Source organism: Heptranchias perlo, chromosome 10 (genome assembly GCF_035084215.1).
Source record: "Heptranchias perlo isolate sHepPer1 chromosome 10, sHepPer1.hap1, whole genome shotgun sequence".
Classification (NCBI taxonomy): domain Eukaryota; kingdom Metazoa; phylum Chordata; class Chondrichthyes; order Hexanchiformes; family Hexanchidae; genus Heptranchias; species Heptranchias perlo.
Window position 1 is genome coordinate 78,846,093 of NC_090334.1, and position 19,518 is coordinate 78,865,610.

The following is a 19,518-nucleotide window of genomic DNA, read 5'->3' on the forward strand; positions in this document are numbered from 1 at the left end:
ACCGTTCTAGAATCTAGGGAATTTTGGAAGATCACAACCAATGCATCCACTATCTCTGCAGCCACCTCTTTTAGAACCCTCGGATGTAGACCTTCAGGTCCAGAGGATTTATCAGCTTTTAGTCCCATTAGTTTCTCAAGTATTTTTTCTCTACTGCTATTAATTACTTTAAGTTCCTCACTTTCATTAGACCCTTAGTTCCCCACTATTTCTGGTATGCTTTTTGTGTCTTCTACTGTGAAGACAGATACAAAATATTTGTTTAACAAATCTGCCATTTCCTGATTCCCCATTACAACTTCTCCTTCTCAGCCTCTAAGGGACCAACATCTACTTTCGCTACTCTCTTCCTTTTTACATACTTGTAGAAGCTCTTACAATCCGTTTTCATATTTCTTGCTAGTTTACTTTCATATTCTATTTTCTCTCTTTTTATCAATTTTTTAGTCATTCTTTGCTGGTTTCTAAAACTCTCCCATTCCTCAGGCTTACCATTCTTCTTGGCAACATTATAGGCCTCTTCTTTTAACTAACACTATCCATAACTTCTTTAGCTAGCCACGGGTGGATCACTTTTCCCGTGGAGTTTTTATTTCTCAATGCAATATATATTTGTTGTGAATATTGAAATATTTCTTTGAATGTTTGCCATTGCTTTTCAACCGTCATACTCTTTAATTTGGTTTCCCAATCTACCTTAGCCAACTCGCCCCTTATAAATAAAGTCAATTACATAGTTAAGTTTAAGACTCTAATTTCTGACTTAAGTACGTCACCCTCAAACTCAATGTGAAATTCTATCATATTATGATCACTCTTCCCCAGAGGATCCCTTACTGTGAGATTACTAATTAGTCCTGTCTCCTTATATAATACAAGGTCTAAAATAGTCTGTTCCCTGGTTGGATCCATGACGTATTGCTCTAGGAAACTGTCTCGTATGCATTCCATGAACTCGTCCTCCAGACTACCTTTGCCAATTTGATTTGCCCAGTCTATAATGAAGATTAAAGTCCCCCACAATTACTGCATTACCTCTGTTACAAGCTCCTATTATTTCATGATTAATACTCTGTCCAACGGTATTGCTACTATTATGGGGCCTATAAACTACTTCCACCAGTGTTCTCTGCCCCTTGTTATTTCTTATTTCCACCCATGCTGATTCTACTTCCTGATCTTCCGAGCCAAGATCATTTGTCATCACTGTTCTTATGTCATCCTTTATTATTAGGGCTACACCTTTCCATTCTGCCTGTCTTATCTAAAAGTCATGTACCCTGGAATATTTAGTTGCCGACTTTGGTCACTTTGCAACCATGTCTCTAGAATAGCTATTAGATCAAACCCGTTTATCTCTACTTGTGCAACTAATTCATCTATCTTGTTATGAATGCTCCGCGCACTCAGATAAAGAGCGTTTAATTTTGACTTTTTGCCATTTTTTTCCTGCTTTGACATTATTTGCCGATGCATTATTATTGGTAAACTCTCTGTCCCTTCCTGCCACACTCTGCTTATCTTTACCCAAATCTCTACACTGCTTTGTTGCCTTGACTTTCCTCATTAGATTTCTAAATTTCCCTTCACCTGACCCCTCCCCCCGCTTTTTAATTTAAAGATGAATTACCTTTAAGTTCCCTCTATCGAGTGCAGCTGTCAAATGCTTCTTCACCTCCATTAGCTTTGGCTTGGGACCGAGCGGACTGGCCCCCGGTTTGACTGGGTTTTCCTTCAGGTACTGCTCCAGCTTCGACTCCCCGAGAAGCAGCTCTGCCAGATCATCTGGGAAAGAGTAGAGAGGACAGAGTCTTAAAGAGAGCCATTCGTGGGATTGCTGCTTCTTATTCAGTTAGCTTCAGCTGCACTTGTGACAGTTGTAAATAAAACCAGGTTATCCAGTCATTATCACATTGCTGTTTGTGGGACCTTGCTGTGCGCAAATTGGCTGTTGCGTTTCCCTACATTACAACAGTGACCACACTTCAAAAGTACTTCCATTGGCTGCAAGGGGCTTTGGAATGTCTTGAGGTCGTGAAAGGCGCTATATAAATGCAAGTTCTTTCTTTTATTTAAACATCTGCATTCTGTTCGCAACACTGGTTCTGACTGAAGTGCAGAAGATGACTGCAGCATAATCTCTTCAGAAAAAAGAGATCACTATGTGGCACTTGTGTCAGCTTGGCTCAGTTGGTAACTAAGATTTGTAATAAATTCAACTCTGACACCTTGTGGGTGGTGAAGAGTTCTTTATTGAGGTGATCAGACAAATTTTAAAAATTACAATGCACAAGCCATAGTTACAAGAGCAGAACAAAATTACCCCGTTCTCTTCTGAGCAGAGATGCTCGACCTGCTCGGATGATTCCTTCTTCTCTGTAGCTTCTTCCTCTCCTACTGACCTCTTACAATCACCTGTACTTATACTGGTCTTGCAACCAATACCAGACCGGCCCTTGAACCTGGAACCTCTAAATGTGATGTTGTTTTTCCAACATAACAAGGTCAGGGAAGACAAGGGGGATTGGTTATTGTCAGCTTGATGAGTGGGAGACCAGGCCGTTCAGACATAAGCGGCTTATGTCAACAGGCTAAATTCTTTACTACAGTGACTAAGATAAGGCTGGTTGACCATGATTGGCTTATTTCAACAAAGCCTTATTACAAATTTATTTTTACAGACATTGCCTAAAACTACAGCAAAGCATTTTAGTCATTCAGATCATTTTTGTTTGTGGGACCTTGCTGAGTTCAAGTTGGCTGCTGCATTTTCCTACATTACAACAATGACTACACTTCAAAAAGTAATTCATTCACGGTAATGTCCTGAGATGTGAAAGGTGCTATTTAATGCTTTAATTCTTTCTTTTATTTCCATCTACCCACTGAATGGAAGAACACAAAGATTTTTCAGGAAAAGGGGCATTGGGATCTGATGTTTTCTGAGTAGATGCTCTACCTGGTCTTTTTGTTAGATCTGAACTCCACCTCCTCACTCTTCCCTCCAGAAACACATTTAATTATCTCTCAAAGCCATTTATACCATCAACTTCAGGTATCTTATCCGCAACTCTATCACACTTCAACTGAAAAATTGTACCCAACTTCCTAATGATGAGTTATGCCAGGTGTGCGTTTTTTAAAAATTCATTCTTGCGATGAGGGCGTCACTGGCAAGGCCGGCATTTATTGCCCATCCCTAATTGCCCTTGAGAAGATGGTGGTGAGCCGCCGCCTTCTTGAACCGCTGCAGTCCATGTGGTGAAGATTCTCCCACAGTGCTGTTAGGTAGTGAGTTCCAGGATTTTGACCCAGCAACGGCGATATATTTCCAAGTCAGGATAGTGTGTGACTTGGAGGGGAACTTGGAGGTGATGGTGTTCTTATGTACCTGCTGCCCTTGTCCTTCTAGGTGGTGGAGGTCGTGGGTTTGAGAGGTGCTGTTGAAGAAGCCTTGGCGAGTTGCTGCAGTGCATCCTGTAGATGGTACACACTGCAGCCACGGTGCGCCGGTGGTGAAGGGAGTGAATGTTTAGGGTGGTGGATGGGGTGCCAATCAAGCGGGCTGCTTTGTCCTGGATGGTGTCGAGCTGCACCCATCCAGGCCGGTGGAGAATATTCCATCACACTCCTGACTTGCGACTGAGAGGCTTTGGGGAGTCAGGAGGTGAGCCACTCATTGCAGAATACCCAGCCTCTGACCTACTCTAGTAGCCACGGCATTTACGAGGCTGGTTCAGTTGAATTTCTGGTCAGTGGCGACCCTCAGGAGGTTGATGTTGGGGGATTCAGAGATGGTAAGGTGAATGAATGTCAAGGGGAGGTCTTGTTGGAGATGGTCATTGCCTGGATTTTGTGTAGTGCGAATGTTACTTGCCACTTATCAGCCCAAGCCGAGATGTTGTCCACGTCTTGCTGCACGCAGGCGTGGACAGCTTCATTATCAGTATGGTGCGGAGTTATGCTGCTAAGTCGTGATGGGTGGGGTGCGTGGCGCAGGGCGGGGTGCATGGCGTATTGTACGTTCTCAGCACCCAGCACTGCACCCAGCTAGTTTACTGCCAATGTATTTTTATTCCGCCCTGACCAACCTATTCACCCGAGGTTCTAACCCATACTGCAGACTCACTCTTAAAGAAGAGATACATCTTAAACTCCTGCAGAAGAAGGGCAGAGAAGGCCTTGCAACAAGTCACAGTCGTGCAAGAGGGGTGTTTCCCAGGGTCATCACAGAGTAGAACAAATCCCACTTCAATCAATACACTTGACGTTTTGTGCGGTTCTGAATTATCGTCATCTCAAATTTGTCTGTCTCCCACCAGCACTTCGCCCGAGTGTTTTACAGCTCCTAGTTTATCACCATCAGCTAGCTTGTAATAAAAATTGCCCAACAATTATTGTTGCAGTGGCAGAGGCCCACTGGGAAGAGCGAACAGCAGAGGGAGGGCAGAAGTGACGGGGGGGGGGGGGGGGGGGGGGGGGGGGGGAGAGGGGGGCAGAAGTGACGGGGGGGGGGGGGGGGGGGGGGGGGGAGAGGGGGGCAGAAGTGACGGGGGGGGAGGGCGGCAGAAGTGACGCGGGGGGCAGACGTGGCGGGGGGCAGAAGTGACGGGGGGCAGAAGTGACGGGGGGCAGAAGTGACGGGGGGCAGAAGTGACGGGGGGCAGAAGTGACGGGGGGCAGAAGTGACGGGGGGCAGAAGTGACGGGGGCAGAAGTGACGGGGGGCAGAAGTGACGGGGGGCAGAAGTGACGGGGGGCAGAAGTGACGGGGGGCAGAAGTGACGGGGGGCAGAAGTGACGGGGGGCAGAAGTGACGGGGGGAGGGGGGGCAGAAGTGACGGGGGGAGGGGGGGCAGAAGTGACGGGGGAGGGGGGGCAGAAGTGACGGGGGAGGGGGGGCAGAAGTGACGGGGGGAGGGGGGGCAGAAGTGACGGGGGGAGGGGGGGCAGAAGTGACGGGGGGAGGGGGGGCAGAAGTGACGGGGGGAGGGGGGGCAGAAGTGACGGGGGGAGGGGGGGGCAGAAGTGACGGGGGGAGGGGGGGCAGAAGTGACGGGGGGAGGGGGGGCAGAAGTGACGGGGGAGGGGGGGCAGAAGTGACGGGGGGAGGGGGGGCAGAAGTGACGGGGGAGGGGCGGCAGAAGTGACGGGGGAGGGGCGGCAGAAGTGACGGGGGGAGGGGCGGCAGAAGTGACGGGGGAGGGGCGGCAGAAGTGACGGGGGGAGGGGCGGCAGAAGTGACGGGGGGAGGGGCGGCAGAAGTGACGGGGGGAGGGGGGCAGAAGTGACGGGGGGAGGGGGGCAGAAGTGACGGGGGGAGGGGGGCAGAAGTGACGGGGGGAGGGGGGCAGAAGTGACGGGGGGAGGGGGGCAGAAGTGACGGGGGGAGGGGGGCAGAAGTGACGGGGGGAGGGGGGCAGAAGTGACGGGGGGAGGGGGGCAGAAGTGACGGGGGGAGGGGGGCAGAAGTGACGGGGGGAGGGGGGCAGAAGTGACGGGGGGAGGGGGGCAGAAGTGACGGGGGGAGGGGGGCAGAAGTGACGGGGGGAGGGGGGCAGAAGTGACGGGGGAGGGGGGCAGAAGTGACGGGGGGAGGGGGGCAGAAGTGACGGGGGGAGGGGGGCAGAAGTGACGGGGGGAGGGGGGCAGAAGTGACGGGGGAGGGGGCAGAAGTGACGGGGGGAGGGGGGCAGAAGTGACGGGGGGAGGGGGGCAGAAGTGACGGGGGGAGGGGGGCAGAAGTGACGGGGGGAGGGGGGCAGAAGTGACGGGGGGAGGGGGGCAGAAGTGACGGGGGGAGGGGGGCAGAAGTGACGGGGGGAGGGGGGCAGAAGTGACGGGGGGAGGGGGCAGAAGTGACGGGGGGAGGGGGGCAGAAGTGACGGGGGGAGGGGGGCAGAAGTGACGGGGGGAGGGGGGCAGAAGTGACGGGGGGAGGGGGGCAGAAGTGACGGGGGGAGGGGGCAGAAGTGACGGGGGGAGGGGGGCAGAAGTGACGGGGGGAGGGGGGCAGAAGTGACGGGGGGAGGGGGGCAGAAGTGACGGGGGGAGGGGGGCAGAAGTGACGGGGGGAGGGGGGCAGAAGTGACGGGGGGAGGGGGGCAGAAGTGACGGGGGGAGGGGGGCAGAAGTGACGGGGGGAGGGGGGCAGAAGTGACGGGGGGAGGGGGGCAGAAGTGACGGGGGGAGGGGGGCAGAAGTGACGGGGGGAGGGGGGCAGAAGTGACGGGGGGAGGGGGGCAGAAGTGACGGGGGGAGGGGGGCAGAAGTGACGGGGGGAGGGGGGCAGAAGTGACGGGGGGAGGGGGCAGAAGTGACGGGGGGAGGGGGGCAGAAGTGACGGGGGGAGGGGGGCAGAAGTGACGGGGGGAGGGGGGCAGAAGTGACGGGGGGAGGGGGGCAGAAGTGACGGGGGGAGGGGGGCAGAAGTGACGGGGGAGGGGGGCAGAAGTGACGGGGGGAGGGGGGCAGAAGTGACGGGGGGAGGGGGGCAGAAGTGACGGGGGGAGGGGGGCAGAAGTGACGGGGGGAGGGGGGCAGAAGTGACGGGGGAGGGGGGCAGAAGTGACGGGGGGAGGGGGGCAGAAGTGACGGGGGGAGGGGGGCAGAAGTGACGGGGGGAGGGGGGCAGAAGTGACGGGGGGAGGGGGGCAGAAGTGACGGGGGAGGGGGGCAGAAGTGACGGGGGGAGGGGGGCAGAAGTGACGGGGGAGGGGGGCAGAAGTGACGGGGGGAGGGGGGCAGAAGTGACGGGGGGAGGGGGGCAGAAGTGACGGGGGGAGGGGGGCAGAAGTGACGGGGGGAGGGGGGCAGAAGTGACGGGGGGAGGGGGGCAGAAGTGACGGGGGGAGGGGGGCAGAAGTGACGGGGGAGGGGGGCAGAAGTGACGGGGGGAGGGGGGCAGAAGTGACGGGGGGAGGGGGGCAGAAGTGACGGGGGAGGGGGGCAGAAGTGACGGGGGGAGGGGGGCAGAAGTGACGGGGGGAGGGGGGCAGAAGTGACGGGGGGAGGGGGGCAGAAGTGACGGGGGGAGGGGGGCAGAAGTGACGGGGGGAGGGGGGCAGAAGTGACGGGGGGAGGGGGCAGAAGTGACGGGGGGAGGGGGGCAGAAGTGACGGGGGGAGGGGGGCAGAAGTGACGGGGGGAGGGGGGCAGAAGTGACGGGGGGAGGGGGGCAGAAGTGACGGGGGAGGGGGGCAGAAGTGACGGGGGGAGGGGGGCAGAAGTGACGGGGGGAGGGGGGCAGAAGTGACGGGGGGAGGGGGGCAGAAGTGACGGGGGGAGGGGGCAGAAGTGACGGGGGGAGGGGGGCAGAAGTGACGGGGGGAGGGGGGGCAGAAGTGACGGGGGGAGGGGGGCAGAAGTGACGGGGGGAGGGGGGCAGAAGTGACGGGGGGAGGGGGGCAGAAGTGACGGGGGGAGGGGGGGGGGCAGAAGTGACGGGGGGAGGGGGGCAGAAGTGACGGGGGGAGGGGGGCAGAAGTGACGGGGGGAGGGGGGCAGAAGTGACGGGGGGAGGGGGGCAGAAGTGACGGGGGGGAGGGGGGCAGAAGTGACGGGGGGAGGGGGGCAGAAGTGACGGGGGGAGGGGGGCAGAAGTGACGGGGGGAGGGGGGCAGAAGTGACGGGGGGAGGGGGGCAGAAGTGACGGGGGGAGGGGGGCAGAAGTGACGGGGGGAGGGGGGCAGAAGTGACGGGGGGAGGGGGGCAGAAGTGACGGGGGGAGGGGGGCAGAAGTGACGGGGGGGAGGGGGGCAGAAGTGACGGGGGGAGGGGGGCAGAAGTGACGGGGGGAGGGGGGCAGAAGTGACGGGGGGAGGGGGGCAGAAGTGACGGGGGGAGGGGGGCAGAAGTGACGGGGGGAGGGGGGCAGAAGTGACGGGGGGAGGGGGGCAGAAGTGACGGGGGGAGGGGGGCAGAAGTGACGGGGGGAGGGGGGCAGAAGTGACGGGGGGAGGGGGGCAGAAGTGACGGGGGGAGGGGGGCAGAAGTGACGGGGGGAGGGGGGCAGAAGTGACGGGGGGAGGGGGGCAGAAGTGACGGGGGGAGGGGGGCAGAAGTGACGGGGGGAGGGGGGCAGAAGTGACGGGGGGAGGGGGGCAGAAGTGACGGGGGGAGGGGGGCAGAAGTGACGGGGGGAGGGGGGCAGAAGTGACGGGGGGAGGGGGGCAGAAGTGACGGGGGGAGGGGGGCAGAAGTGACGGGGGGAGGGGGGCAGAAGTGACGGGGGGAGGGGGGCAGAAGTGACGGGGGGAGGGGGGCAGAAGTGACGGGGGGAGGGGGGCAGAAGTGACGGGGGGAGGGGGGCAGAAGTGACGGGGGGAGGGGGGCAGAAGTGACGGGGGGAGGGGGGCAGAAGTGACGGGGGGAGGGGGGCAGAAGTGACGGGGGGAGGGGGGCAGAAGTGACGGGGGGAGGGGGGCAGAAGTGACGGGGGGAGGGGGGCAGAAGTGACGGGGGGAGGGGGGCAGAAGTGACGGGGGGAGGGGGGCAGAAGTGACGGGGGGAGGGGGGCAGAAGTGACGGGGGGAGGGGGGCAGAAGTGACGGGGGGAGGGGGGCAGAAGTGACGGGGGGAGGGGGGCAGAAGTGACGGGGGGAGGGGGGCAGAAGTGACGGGGGGAGGGGGGCAGAAGTGACGGGGGGAGGGGGGCAGAAGTGACGGGGGGAGGGGGGCAGAAGTGACGGGGGGAGGGGGGCAGAAGTGACGGGGGGAGGGGGGCAGAAGTGACGGGGGGAGGGGGGCAGAAGTGACGGGGGGAGGGGGGCAGAAGTGACGGGGGGAGGGGGGCAGAAGTGACGGGGGGAGGGGGGCAGAAGTGACGGGGGGAGGGGGGCAGAAGTGACGGGGGGAGGGGGCAGAAGTGACGGGGGGAGGGGGCAGAAGTGACGGGGGGAGGGGGGCAGAAGTGACGGGGGGAGGGGGCAGAAGTGACGGGGGGAGGGGGGCAGAAGTGACGGGGGGAGGGGGGCAGAAGTGACGGGGGGAGGGGGGCAGAAGTGACGGGGGGAGGGGGGCAGAAGTGACGGGGGGAGGGGGGCAGAAGTGACGGGGGGAGGGGGGCAGAAGTGACGGGGGGAGGGGGGCAGAAGTGACGGGGGGAGGGGGGCAGAAGTGACGGGGGGAGGGGGGCAGAAGTGACGGGGGGAGGGGGGCAGAAGTGACGGGGGGAGGGGGGCAGAAGTGACGGGGGGAGGGGGGCAGAAGTGACGGGGGGAGGGGGGCAGAAGTGACGGGGGGAGGGGGGCAGAAGTGACGGGGGGAGGGGGGCAGAAGTGACGGGGGGAGGGGGGCAGAAGTGACGGGGGGAGGGGGGCAGAAGTGACGGGGGGAGGGGGGCAGAAGTGACGGGGGGAGGGGGCAGAAGTGACGGGGGGAGGGGGGCAGAAGTGACGGGGGGAGGGGGGCAGAAGTGACGGGGGGAGGGGGGCAGAAGTGACGGGGGGAGGGGGGCAGAAGTGACGGGGGGAGGGGGGCAGAAGTGACGGGGGGAGGGGGGCAGAAGTGACGGGGGGAGGGGGGCAGAAGTGACGGGGGGAGGGGGGCAGAAGTGACGGGGGGAGGGGGGCAGAAGTGACGGGGGGAGGGGGGCAGAAGTGACGGGGGGAGGGGGGCAGAAGTGACGGGGGGAGGGGGGCAGAAGTGACGGGGGGAGGGGGGCAGAAGTGACGGGGGGAGGGGGGCAGAAGTGACGGGGGGAGGGGGGCAGAAGTGACGGGGGGAGGGGGGCAGAAGTGACGGGGGGAGGGGGGCAGAAGTGACGGGGGGAGGGGGGCAGAAGTGACGGGGGGAGGGGGGCAGAAGTGACGGGGGGAGGGGGGCAGAAGTGACGGGGGGAGGGGGGCAGAAGTGACGGGGGGAGGGGGGCAGAAGTGACGGGGGGAGGGGGGCAGAAGTGACGGGGGGAGGGGGGCAGAAGTGACGGGGGGAGGGGGGCAGAAGTGACGGGGGGAGGGGGGCAGAAGTGACGGGGGGAGGGGGGCAGAAGTGACGGGGGGAGGGGGGCAGAAGTGACGGGGGGAGGGGGGCAGAAGTGACGGGGGGAGGGGGGCAGAAGTGACGGGGGGAGGGGGGCAGAAGTGACGGGGGGAGGGGGGCAGAAGTGACGGGGGGAGGGGGGCAGAAGTGACGGGGGGAGGGGGGCAGAAGTGACGGGGGGAGGGGGGCAGAAGTGACGGGGGGAGGGGGGCAGAAGTGACGGGGGGAGGGGGGCAGAAGTGACGGGGGGAGGGGGGCAGAAGTGACGGGGGGAGGGGGGCAGAAGTGACGGGGGGAGGGGGGCAGAAGTGACGGGGGGAGGGGGGCAGAAGTGACGGGGGGAGGGGGGCAGAAGTGACGGGGGGAGGGGGGCAGAAGTGACGGGGGGAGGGGGGCAGAAGTGACGGGGGGAGGGGGGCAGAAGTGACGGGGGGAGGGGGGCAGAAGTGACGGGGGGAGGGGGGCAGAAGTGACGGGGGGAGGGGGGCAGAAGTGACGGGGGGAGGGGGGCAGAAGTGACGGGGGGAGGGGGGCAGAAGTGACGGGGGGAGGGGGGCAGAAGTGACGGGGGGAGGGGGGCAGAAGTGACGGGGGGAGGGGGGCAGAAGTGACGGGGGGAGGGGGGCAGAAGTGACGGGGGGAGGGGGGCAGAAGTGACGGGGGGAGGGGGGCAGAAGTGACGGGGGGAGGGGGGCAGAAGTGACGGGGGGAGGGGGGCAGAAGTGACGGGGGGAGGGGGGCAGAAGTGACGGGGGGAGGGGGGCAGAAGTGACGGGGGGAGGGGGGCAGAAGTGACGGGGGGAGGGGGGCAGAAGTGACGGGGGGAGGGGGGCAGAAGTGACGGGGGGAGGGGGGCAGAAGTGACGGGGGGAGGGGGGCAGAAGTGACGGGGGGAGGGGGGCAGAAGTGACGGGGGGAGGGGGGCAGAAGTGACGGGGGGAGGGGGGCAGAAGTGACGGGGGGAGGGGGGCAGAAGTGACGGGGGGAGGGGGGCAGAAGTGACGGGGGGAGGGGGGCAGAAGTGACGGGGGGAGGGGGGCAGAAGTGACGGGGGGAGGGGGGCAGAAGTGACGGGGGGAGGGGGGCAGAAGTGACGGGGGGAGGGGGGCAGAAGTGACGGGGGGAGGGGGGCAGAAGTGACGGGGGGAGGGGGGCAGAAGTGACGGGGGGAGGGGGGCAGAAGTGACGGGGGGAGGGGGGCAGAAGTGACGGGGGGAGGGGGGCAGAAGTGACGGGGGGAGGGGGGCAGAAGTGACGGGGGGAGGGGGGCAGAAGTGACGGGGGGAGGGGGGCAGAAGTGACGGGGGGAGGGGGGCAGAAGTGACGGGGGGAGGGGGGCAGAAGTGACGGGGGGAGGGGGGCAGAAGTGACGGGGGGAGGGGGGCAGAAGTGACGGGGGGAGGGGGGCAGAAGTGACGGGGGGAGGGGGGCAGAAGTGACGGGGGGAGGGGGGCAGAAGTGACGGGGGGAGGGGGGCAGAAGTGACGGGGGGAGGGGGCAGAAGTGACGGGGGGAGGGGGGCAGAAGTGACGGGGGGAGGGGGCAGAAGTGACGGGGGAGGGGGGCAGAAGTGACGGGGGGAGGGGGGCAGAAGTGACGGGGGGAGGGGGGCAGAAGTGACGGGGGGAGGGGGGCAGAAGTGACGGGGGGAGGGGGGCAGAAGTGACGGGGGGAGGGGGGCAGAAGTGACGGGGGGAGGGGGGCAGAAGTGACGGGGGGAGGGGGGCAGAAGTGACGGGGGGAGGGGGGCAGAAGTGACGGGGGGAGGGGGGCAGAAGTGACGGGGGGAGGGGGGCAGAAGTGACGGGGGGAGGGGGGCAGAAGTGACGGGGGGAGGGGGGCAGAAGTGACGGGGGGAGGGGGGCAGAAGTGACGGGGGGAGGGGGGCAGAAGTGACGGGGGGAGGGGGGCAGAAGTGACGGGGGGAGGGGGGCAGAAGTGACGGGGGGAGGGGGGCAGAAGTGACGGGGGGAGGGGGGCAGAAGTGACGGGGGGAGGGGGGCAGAAGTGACGGGGGGAGGGGGGCAGAAGTGACGGGGGGAGGGGGGCAGAAGTGACGGGGGGAGGGGGGCAGAAGTGACGGGGGGAGGGGGGCAGAAGTGACGGGGGGAGGGGGGCAGAAGTGACGGGGGGAGGGGGGCAGAAGTGACGGGGGGAGGGGGGCAGAAGTGACGGGGGGAGGGGGGCAGAAGTGACGGGGGGAGGGGGGCAGAAGTGACGGGGGGAGGGGGGCAGAAGTGACGGGGGGAGGGGGGCAGAAGTGACGGGGGGAGGGGGGCAGAAGTGACGGGGGGAGGGGGGCAGAAGTGACGGGGGGAGGGGGGCAGAAGTGACGGGGGGAGGGGGGCAGAAGTGACGGGGGGAGGGGGGCAGAAGTGACGGGGGGAGGGGGGCAGAAGTGACGGGGGGAGGGGGGCAGAAGTGACGGGGGGAGGGGGGCAGAAGTGACGGGGGGAGGGGGGCAGAAGTGACGGGGGGAGGGGGCAGAAGTGACGGGGGGAGGGGGGCAGAAGTGACGGGGGGAGGGGGGCAGAAGTGACGGGGGGGGAGGGGGGCAGAAGTGACGGGGGGGAGGGGGGCAGAAGTGACGGGGGGGGAGGGGGGCAGAAGTGACGGGGGGGGAGGGGGGCAGAAGTGACGGGGGGGGGAGGGGGGCAGAAGTGACGGGGGGGAGGGGGCAGAAGTGACGGGGGGAGGGGGGCAGAAGTGACGGGGGGAGGGGGGCAGAAGTGACGGGGGGAGGGGGGCAGAAGTGACGGGGGGAGGGGGGCAGAAGTGACGGGGGGAGGGGGGCAGAAGTGACGGGGGGAGGGGGGCAGAAGTGACGGGGGGAGGGGGGCAGAAGTGACGGGGGGAGGGGGGCAGAAGTGACGGGGGGGGAGGGGGGCAGAAGTGACGGGGGGGAGGGGGGCAGAAGTGACGGGGGGGAGGGGGGCAGAAGTGACGGGGGGGAGGGGGGCAGAAGTGACGGGGGGGAGGGGGCAGAAGTGACGGGGGGGGAGGGGGGCAGAAGTGACGGGGGGGAGGGGGGCAGAAGTGACGGGGGGAGAGGGGGGCAGAAGTGACGGGGGGGGCAGAAGTGACGGGGCGGGGGGGGTGACAGACCGGGCGGAGGCAAGGGGGGGGGAACGACAGCCCGGGCGGGGGCAAGGGGGGGGGGGAAAACGACAGCCCGGGCAGGGGCAAGGGGGGTGTGACAGACCGGGCGGGGGCAAGGGGGGGGGGGGTGACAGACCGGGTGGGCGCAAGGGGTGGGGGGTGACAGACCGGGCGGGGGCAAGGGGGGGGTGGTGACAGACCGGGCGGGGGCAAGAGGGGGGGTGACAGACCGGGCGGGGTCAAGGGGGGGGGTGACAGACCGGGCGGGGTCAAGGGGGGGGGGGGGGTGACAGACCGGGCGGGGTCAAGGGGGGGGGTGACAGACCGGGCGGGGGCAAGGGGGGGGGGGGGGTGACAGACCGGGCGGGGGCAAGGGGGGGGGGGGGGGGTGACAGACCGGGCGGGGGCAAGGGGGGAGGGGGTGACAGACCGGGCGGGGGCAAGTGACAGACCGTGCGGGGGCAAGGGGGGGGTGACAGACCGGGCGGGGGCAAGGGGGGGGGGGGTGACAGACCGGGCGGGGGCAAGGGGGGGGGGGGTGACAGACCGGGCGGGGGCAAGGGGGAGGTGACAGACCGGGCAGGGGGCAAGGGGGGGGGGGGGGTGACAGACCGGGCGGGGGCAAGGGGGGGGATGACAGACCGGGCGGGGGCAAGGGGGGGGGGTGACAGACCGGGCGGGGGCAAGGGGGGGGGGGGTGACAGACCGGGCGGGGGCAAGGGGGGGGGGGTGACAGACCGGGCGGGGGCAAGGGGGGGGGGTGACAGACCGTGGGGGGGGGGGGGGGGGGGGGTGACAGACCGTGGGGGGGTGGGGAGAGGGTGACAGACCGTGTGGGGGGGGGGGGGGGGGAGAGGGTGACAGACCGTGTGGGGGGGGGGGGGGGGGAGGAGGGTGACAGACCGTGGGGGGGGGGAGGAGGGTGACAGACCGTGGGGGGGGGAGGAGGGTGACAGACCGTGGGGGGGGGAGGAGGGTGACAGACCGTGGGGGGGGGGGGGGGGAGGGTGACAGACCGTGGGGGGGGGGGGGGGGGGGAGGGTGACAGACCGTGGGGGGGGGGGGGGAGGGTGACAGACCGTGGGGGGGGGGGGGGGGGGGGAGGGTGACAGACCGTGGGGGGGGGGAGGGTGACAGACCGTGGGGGGGGGAGGGTGACAGACCGTGGGGGGGGGGGAGGGTGACAGACCGTGGGGGGGGGAGGGTGACAGACCGTGGGGGGGGAGGGTGACAGACCGTGGGGGGGGAGGGTGACAGACCGTGGGGGGGGAGGGGTTGACAGACCGTGGGGGGGGGGGTTGACAGACCGTGGGGGGGGGGGGGAGAGGGTGACAGACCGTGGGGGGGGGGGGGTGTGTGGAGGGTGACAGACCGGGAGGGGGGGGGGGGGGGGGGGGAGGAGGAGGGTGACAGACCGTGGGGGGGGGGAGGAGGGTGACAGACCGTGGGGGGGGGGGGGGGAGGGCGACAGACCGTGGGGGGGGGGGAGGGTGACAGACCGTGGGGGGGGGGGGGGTTGACAGACCGTGGGGGGGGGGGGTTGACAGACCGTGGGGGGGGGGTTGACAGACCGTGGGGGGGGGGGTTGACAGACCGTGGGGGGGGAGGGTGACAGACCGTGGGGGGGGAGGGTGACAGACCGTGGGGGGGAGGGTGACAGACCGTGGGGGGGGGGGGAGGGTGACAGACCGTGGGGGGGGGGGGGGGGAGGGTGACAGACCGTGGGGGGGGGGGGGGGGGAGGGTGACAGACCGTGGGGGGGGGGGGGGGGGGGAGGGTGACAGACCGTGGGGGGGGGGGGGGGGGAGGGTGACAGACCGTGGGGGGGGGGGGAGGGTGACAGACCGTGGGGGGGGGGGGAGGGTGACAGACCGTGGGGGGGGGGGGGGGGGAGGGTGACAGACCGTGGGGGGGGGGGGGGGGGGGAGGGTGACAGACCGTGGGGGGGGGGGGGGGGGGGGGGAGGGTGACAGACCGTTGGGGGGGGGGGGGGGGGGGGAGAGGGTGACAGACCGTGGGGGGGGGGGGAGGGTGACAGACCGTGGGGGGGGGGGGGGGGGGGGTGACAGACCGTGGGGGGGGAGGGTGAAAGACAGTGGGGGGGGAGGGTGACAGACCGTGGGGGGGGAGGGTGACAGACCGTGGGGGGGGAGGGTGACAGACCGTGGGGGGGGAGGGTGACAGACCGTGGGGGGGGGAGGGTGACAGACCGTGGGGGGGGGAGGGTGACAGACCGTGGGGGGGGAGGGTGACAGACCGTGGGGGGGGGGGGAGGGTGACAGACCGTGGGGGGGGGGGGGAGGGTGACAGACCGTGGGGGGGGGGGGAGGGTGACAGACCGTGGGGGGGGGGAGGGTGACAGACCGTGGGGGGGGGGGGAGGGTGACAGACCGTGGGGGGGGGGGGGGGAGGGTGACAGACCGTGGGGGGGGAGGGTGACAGACCGTGGGGGGGGAGGGTGACAGACCGTGGGGGCGGGGGTTGACAGACCGTGGGGGGGGGGTTGACAGACCGTTGGGGGGGGGTTGACAGACCGTGGGGGGGGAGGGTGACAGACCGTGGGGGGGGAGGGTGACAGACCGTGGGGGGGGAGGGTGACAGACCGTGGGGGTGGGGGGTTGACAGACCGTGGGGGACAGACCGTGGGGGGGGAGGGTGACAGACCGTGGGGGGGGAGGGTGACAGACCGTGGGGGGGGAGGGTGACAGACCGTGGGGGGGGAGGGTGACAGACCGTGGGGGGGGAGGGTGACAGACCGTGGGGGGGGAGGGTGACAGACCGTGGGGGGGGGGGGGGGGGGGAGGAGGGTGACAGACCGTGGGGGGGGGGGGGGGAGGAGGGCGACAGACCGTGGGGGGGGGGGGGGGAGGAGGGCGACAGACCGTGGGGGGGGGGGGGGAGGAGGGCGACAGACCGTGGGGGGGGGGGGGGAGGAGGGCAACAGACCGTGGGGGGGGGGGGGGAGGAGGGCAACAGACCGTGGGGGGGGGGGGGGGGGGGAGAGGGTGACAGACCGGGGGGGGGGGGGTGTGGAGGGTGACAGACCGGGAGGGGGGGGGGGGGGGGGGGAGCAGGGTGACAGACCGTGGGGGGGGGGAGGAGGATGACAGACCGTGGGGGGGGGGGGGGGGGGGGGAGGGCGACAGACCGTGGGGGGGGGGGGTGACAGACCGTGGGGGGGGGGGTTGACAGACCGTGGGGGGGGGGTTGACAGACCGTGGGGGGGGGGTTGACAGACCGTGGGGGGGGGGGTTGACAGACCGTGGTGGGGGGGGGGGTTGACAGACCGTGGTGGGGGGGGGGGGTTGACAGACCGTGGTGGGGGGGGGGGGTTGACAGACCGTGGTGGGGGGGGGGGTTGACAGACCGTGGTGGGGGGGGGGTTGACAGACCGTGGAGGGGGGTGACAGACCGTGGAGGGGGGTGACAGACCGTGGGGGGGGGTGGGGGGAGGGTGACAGACCGGGGGGGGGGGGTGGGGGGAGGGTGACAGACCGGGGGGGGGGGGGGGGGGTGGGGTGAGGGTGACAGACCGGGGGGGGGGAGGGTGACAGACCGGGCAGTGGGAAGGGGATGAGACGGGGTGTTTTGCGTCGCGGGGTGAGAGTCGGGGAGTTTGACGTGGAAGGGGGGGCAGTGAGTGGGGTGGGGAGCGCACTCGGGCCGGTATAACTCCAGTCTCTGGGGTTGCGAGGTTTATTCCGGTTGCTGGAAGGTTCTATCCGCGGGTCCGGCGATCTGAGGTGAAAATTCCTCGCTTTCTGCGTCCGGCAACAAACAGGAAAAGATCCGAATGGAAACTTCCAGATTTATTATCAATAGAGTTGAATAAAACGCCGCGCCCGCCCGCTGCCCGGTTATTCTAATCATTGTGCTTCATTCGACCAGGGAGCCCGGGCCCTCCCGTCTCACAGGCTCCAGGAGCCGGCTGCGGTTCTGACAGGAGAGGCCGAGGCTGTGAGCGGGTGGCTAGGCCGCGGGTCCTTACCGTTGCCGATGAGTTTCACCGACAGATGCTTGATGAGCTCCGGGATCTTCTCCCACAGACACTCGTTCCGGCAGCGCTCGATCTCAGTCTCCAGCCGCGATCCTGCCTTCTTTGCGGCCATTTCAGCGGATGAGGCCGGTGGGGGGAGAGCAGCGTCCCGGGCGGCGGGTCCGGGAATTACAACACCACCAACCCTAGCGGCGGGTCCGGGAATTACAGCACCTCCACCTCCCCCAGCGGCGGGTCCGGGAATTACAGCACCTCCACCTCCCCCAGCGGCGGGTCCGGGAATTACAGCACCTCCACCTCCCCCAGCGGGGTCCGGGAATTACAGCACCTCCACCACCCCCAGCGGCGGGTCCGGGAATTACAGCGCCTCCACCTCCCCCAGCGGTGGGTCCGGGAATTACAGCACCTCCGCCACCTCTAGCGGCGGGTCCGGGAATTACAGCACCTCCACCTCCCCCAGCGGCGGGTCCGGGAATTACAGCACCTCCGCCGGGTCCGGGAATTACAGCACCTCCACGTCCACCCCCAGCGGCGGGTCCGGGAATTACAGCACCTCCACCTCCCCCAGCGGCGTGTCCGGGAATTACAGCGCCTCCACCTCCCCCAGCGGTGGGTCCGGGAATTACAGCACCTCCGCCACCTCTAGCGGCGGGTCCGGGAATTACAGCACCTCCACCTCCCCCAGCGGCGGGACCGGGAATTACAGCACCTCCACTTGCGGCGGGTCCCCCAGCGGCGGATCTGGGTTCTACAGCACCACCCCACGCCCTAACGGTGGATCCGAGCACTACAGCACCTTCCCCTTCCCAGCGACGGGTACAGGAACTAACGCGCCCCCAGCGCCGGGTAATGAAACTACAGCGGCAGACAGAGCATCTCCAGCACAACCCGTGCCCCCTGCGGCGGGTACAGGAACTGCAGCTCCAACCGGTACAGGGAAGCACAGCAGCAGTACCCCTTCCCTCCCCTAACATTTACCTGAGGAAAGAGGAAGCCTCCGAAAGCTTGTGAATTTAAAATAAAATTGCTGGACTATAACTTGGTGTTGTAAAATTGTTTACAATTGTCTCCCCTAACAGGGTACAGAGATCCATACCACGAGTAGCTGTGCTCACTCCCTCCCCCAGCAACACAGCAGAGAAGGTTAAGGGGAGATTTAATAGAGGTGTTTAGAATCATGAAGGGTTTTGATAGAGTAAATAAGGAGAAACTGTTTCCAGTGGCAGAAGAGTCAGTAATCAGAGGACACAGATTGTAATTGTCAAAGGAACTAGAGGCAACATGAGGAGAATTTTTTTTACATAATGAGTTGTAATGATCTGGAATGCCTGAACTTTCAAAAGAGTATTGGATAAGTACTTGAAGGTTAAAAATTTGCAGGGCTATGGGAAAAAGGCAGGGGAGTGGGACTAAGAGTGGCTCTTTCAAAGAGCTGGCACAGGCAGGATGGCCTGAATGGCCTCCTCCTGTGCTGTATCATTCTGTGGTTCGACATACAAGGAACAGAAGCAGCCTGCATCAGATGACCCAAGCTAATCATTGGCACGTGTCCCTCTGGTGGCAGGTGTCAGAAACTACATAAGAATATAGGATTTTAGACAAAAAAAGACAAAGGTCCATCTCGTTCGCCTTCTACCATCCTGGTAGTCGCACAATACAACAACAATGAAGCTGCTGACTAATCATAGCAATCAATCTCTATCTAGAACATGTTGTAAACAATTTTACAGCACCAAGTTATAGTCCAGCAATTTTATTTTAAATTCACAAGCTTTCGGAGGCTACCTCCTTCCTCAGATGAACGATGTGGAAATGAAGTCCTCGAAATGAAGTCGCATTTATAATTCACAGAACAACGCTTGGTGATAACAGACAGTTTTTTCAACTGCCCGTTGCCAAGGCAATCAGTGTGCAGACAGACAGGTGTTACCTGCCAGGTCTCAGAATATACAAATCACCAAAAAAAACAACAAACAAAAAAACATCGTTCATCTGAGGAAGGAGGTAGCCTCCGAAAGCTTGTGAATTTAAAATAAAATTGCTGGACTATAACTTGGTGCTGTAAAATTGTTTACAATTGTCAACCCCAGTCCATCACCGGCATCTCCACATCATGACTACCATCGACACCACAAACTGCCGGCTCACAGTGGAAAGGATATCCAAGAAGATCGCGCATTTAGACACAGACATCAAGTTTTTACAGAGCTGCAAGAAAGCAGACAAGATCCCGAAAGGACTCCAGATCACGAACCCACTCAGGTCCACATACAACTCGGATTATGCTGAGAGACTCTGCCGCCGTACATCTCGCACACTCCGCAACCATCTCATACACCAACTCTACAGCAGACGCCACAACCTCGAAACCAAGATAGAGTCCATACTCTCAACCTGTACTCAGGACACAGCAGACCAGCTACGATATACCGCCAAACAGAC

The 19,518-nt window shown here is 64.5% G+C and overlaps 1 protein-coding gene across 1 annotated transcript in view; it reads right to left on the bottom strand.

Annotated features, from left to right (window-relative positions):
* The window catches only part of ttc7b (tetratricopeptide repeat domain 7B), a 336,403-nt gene extending 319,134 nt beyond the window's left edge, over nt 1–17,269 (bottom strand). The window contains exons 1-2 of the mRNA XM_067992068.1: nt 17,068–17,269; nt 1,631–1,785 (exon numbers count right to left, since the gene is read on the bottom strand). Of these exons, the coding sequence (XP_067848169.1) occupies nt 1,631–1,785; nt 17,068–17,188 (276 nt within the window). The 5' untranslated portion in view covers nt 17,189–17,269. The remainder of the gene's footprint in view (nt 1–1,630; nt 1,786–17,067) is intronic.
* Between the last annotated feature and the right edge of the window lie 2,249 nt (nt 17,270–19,518).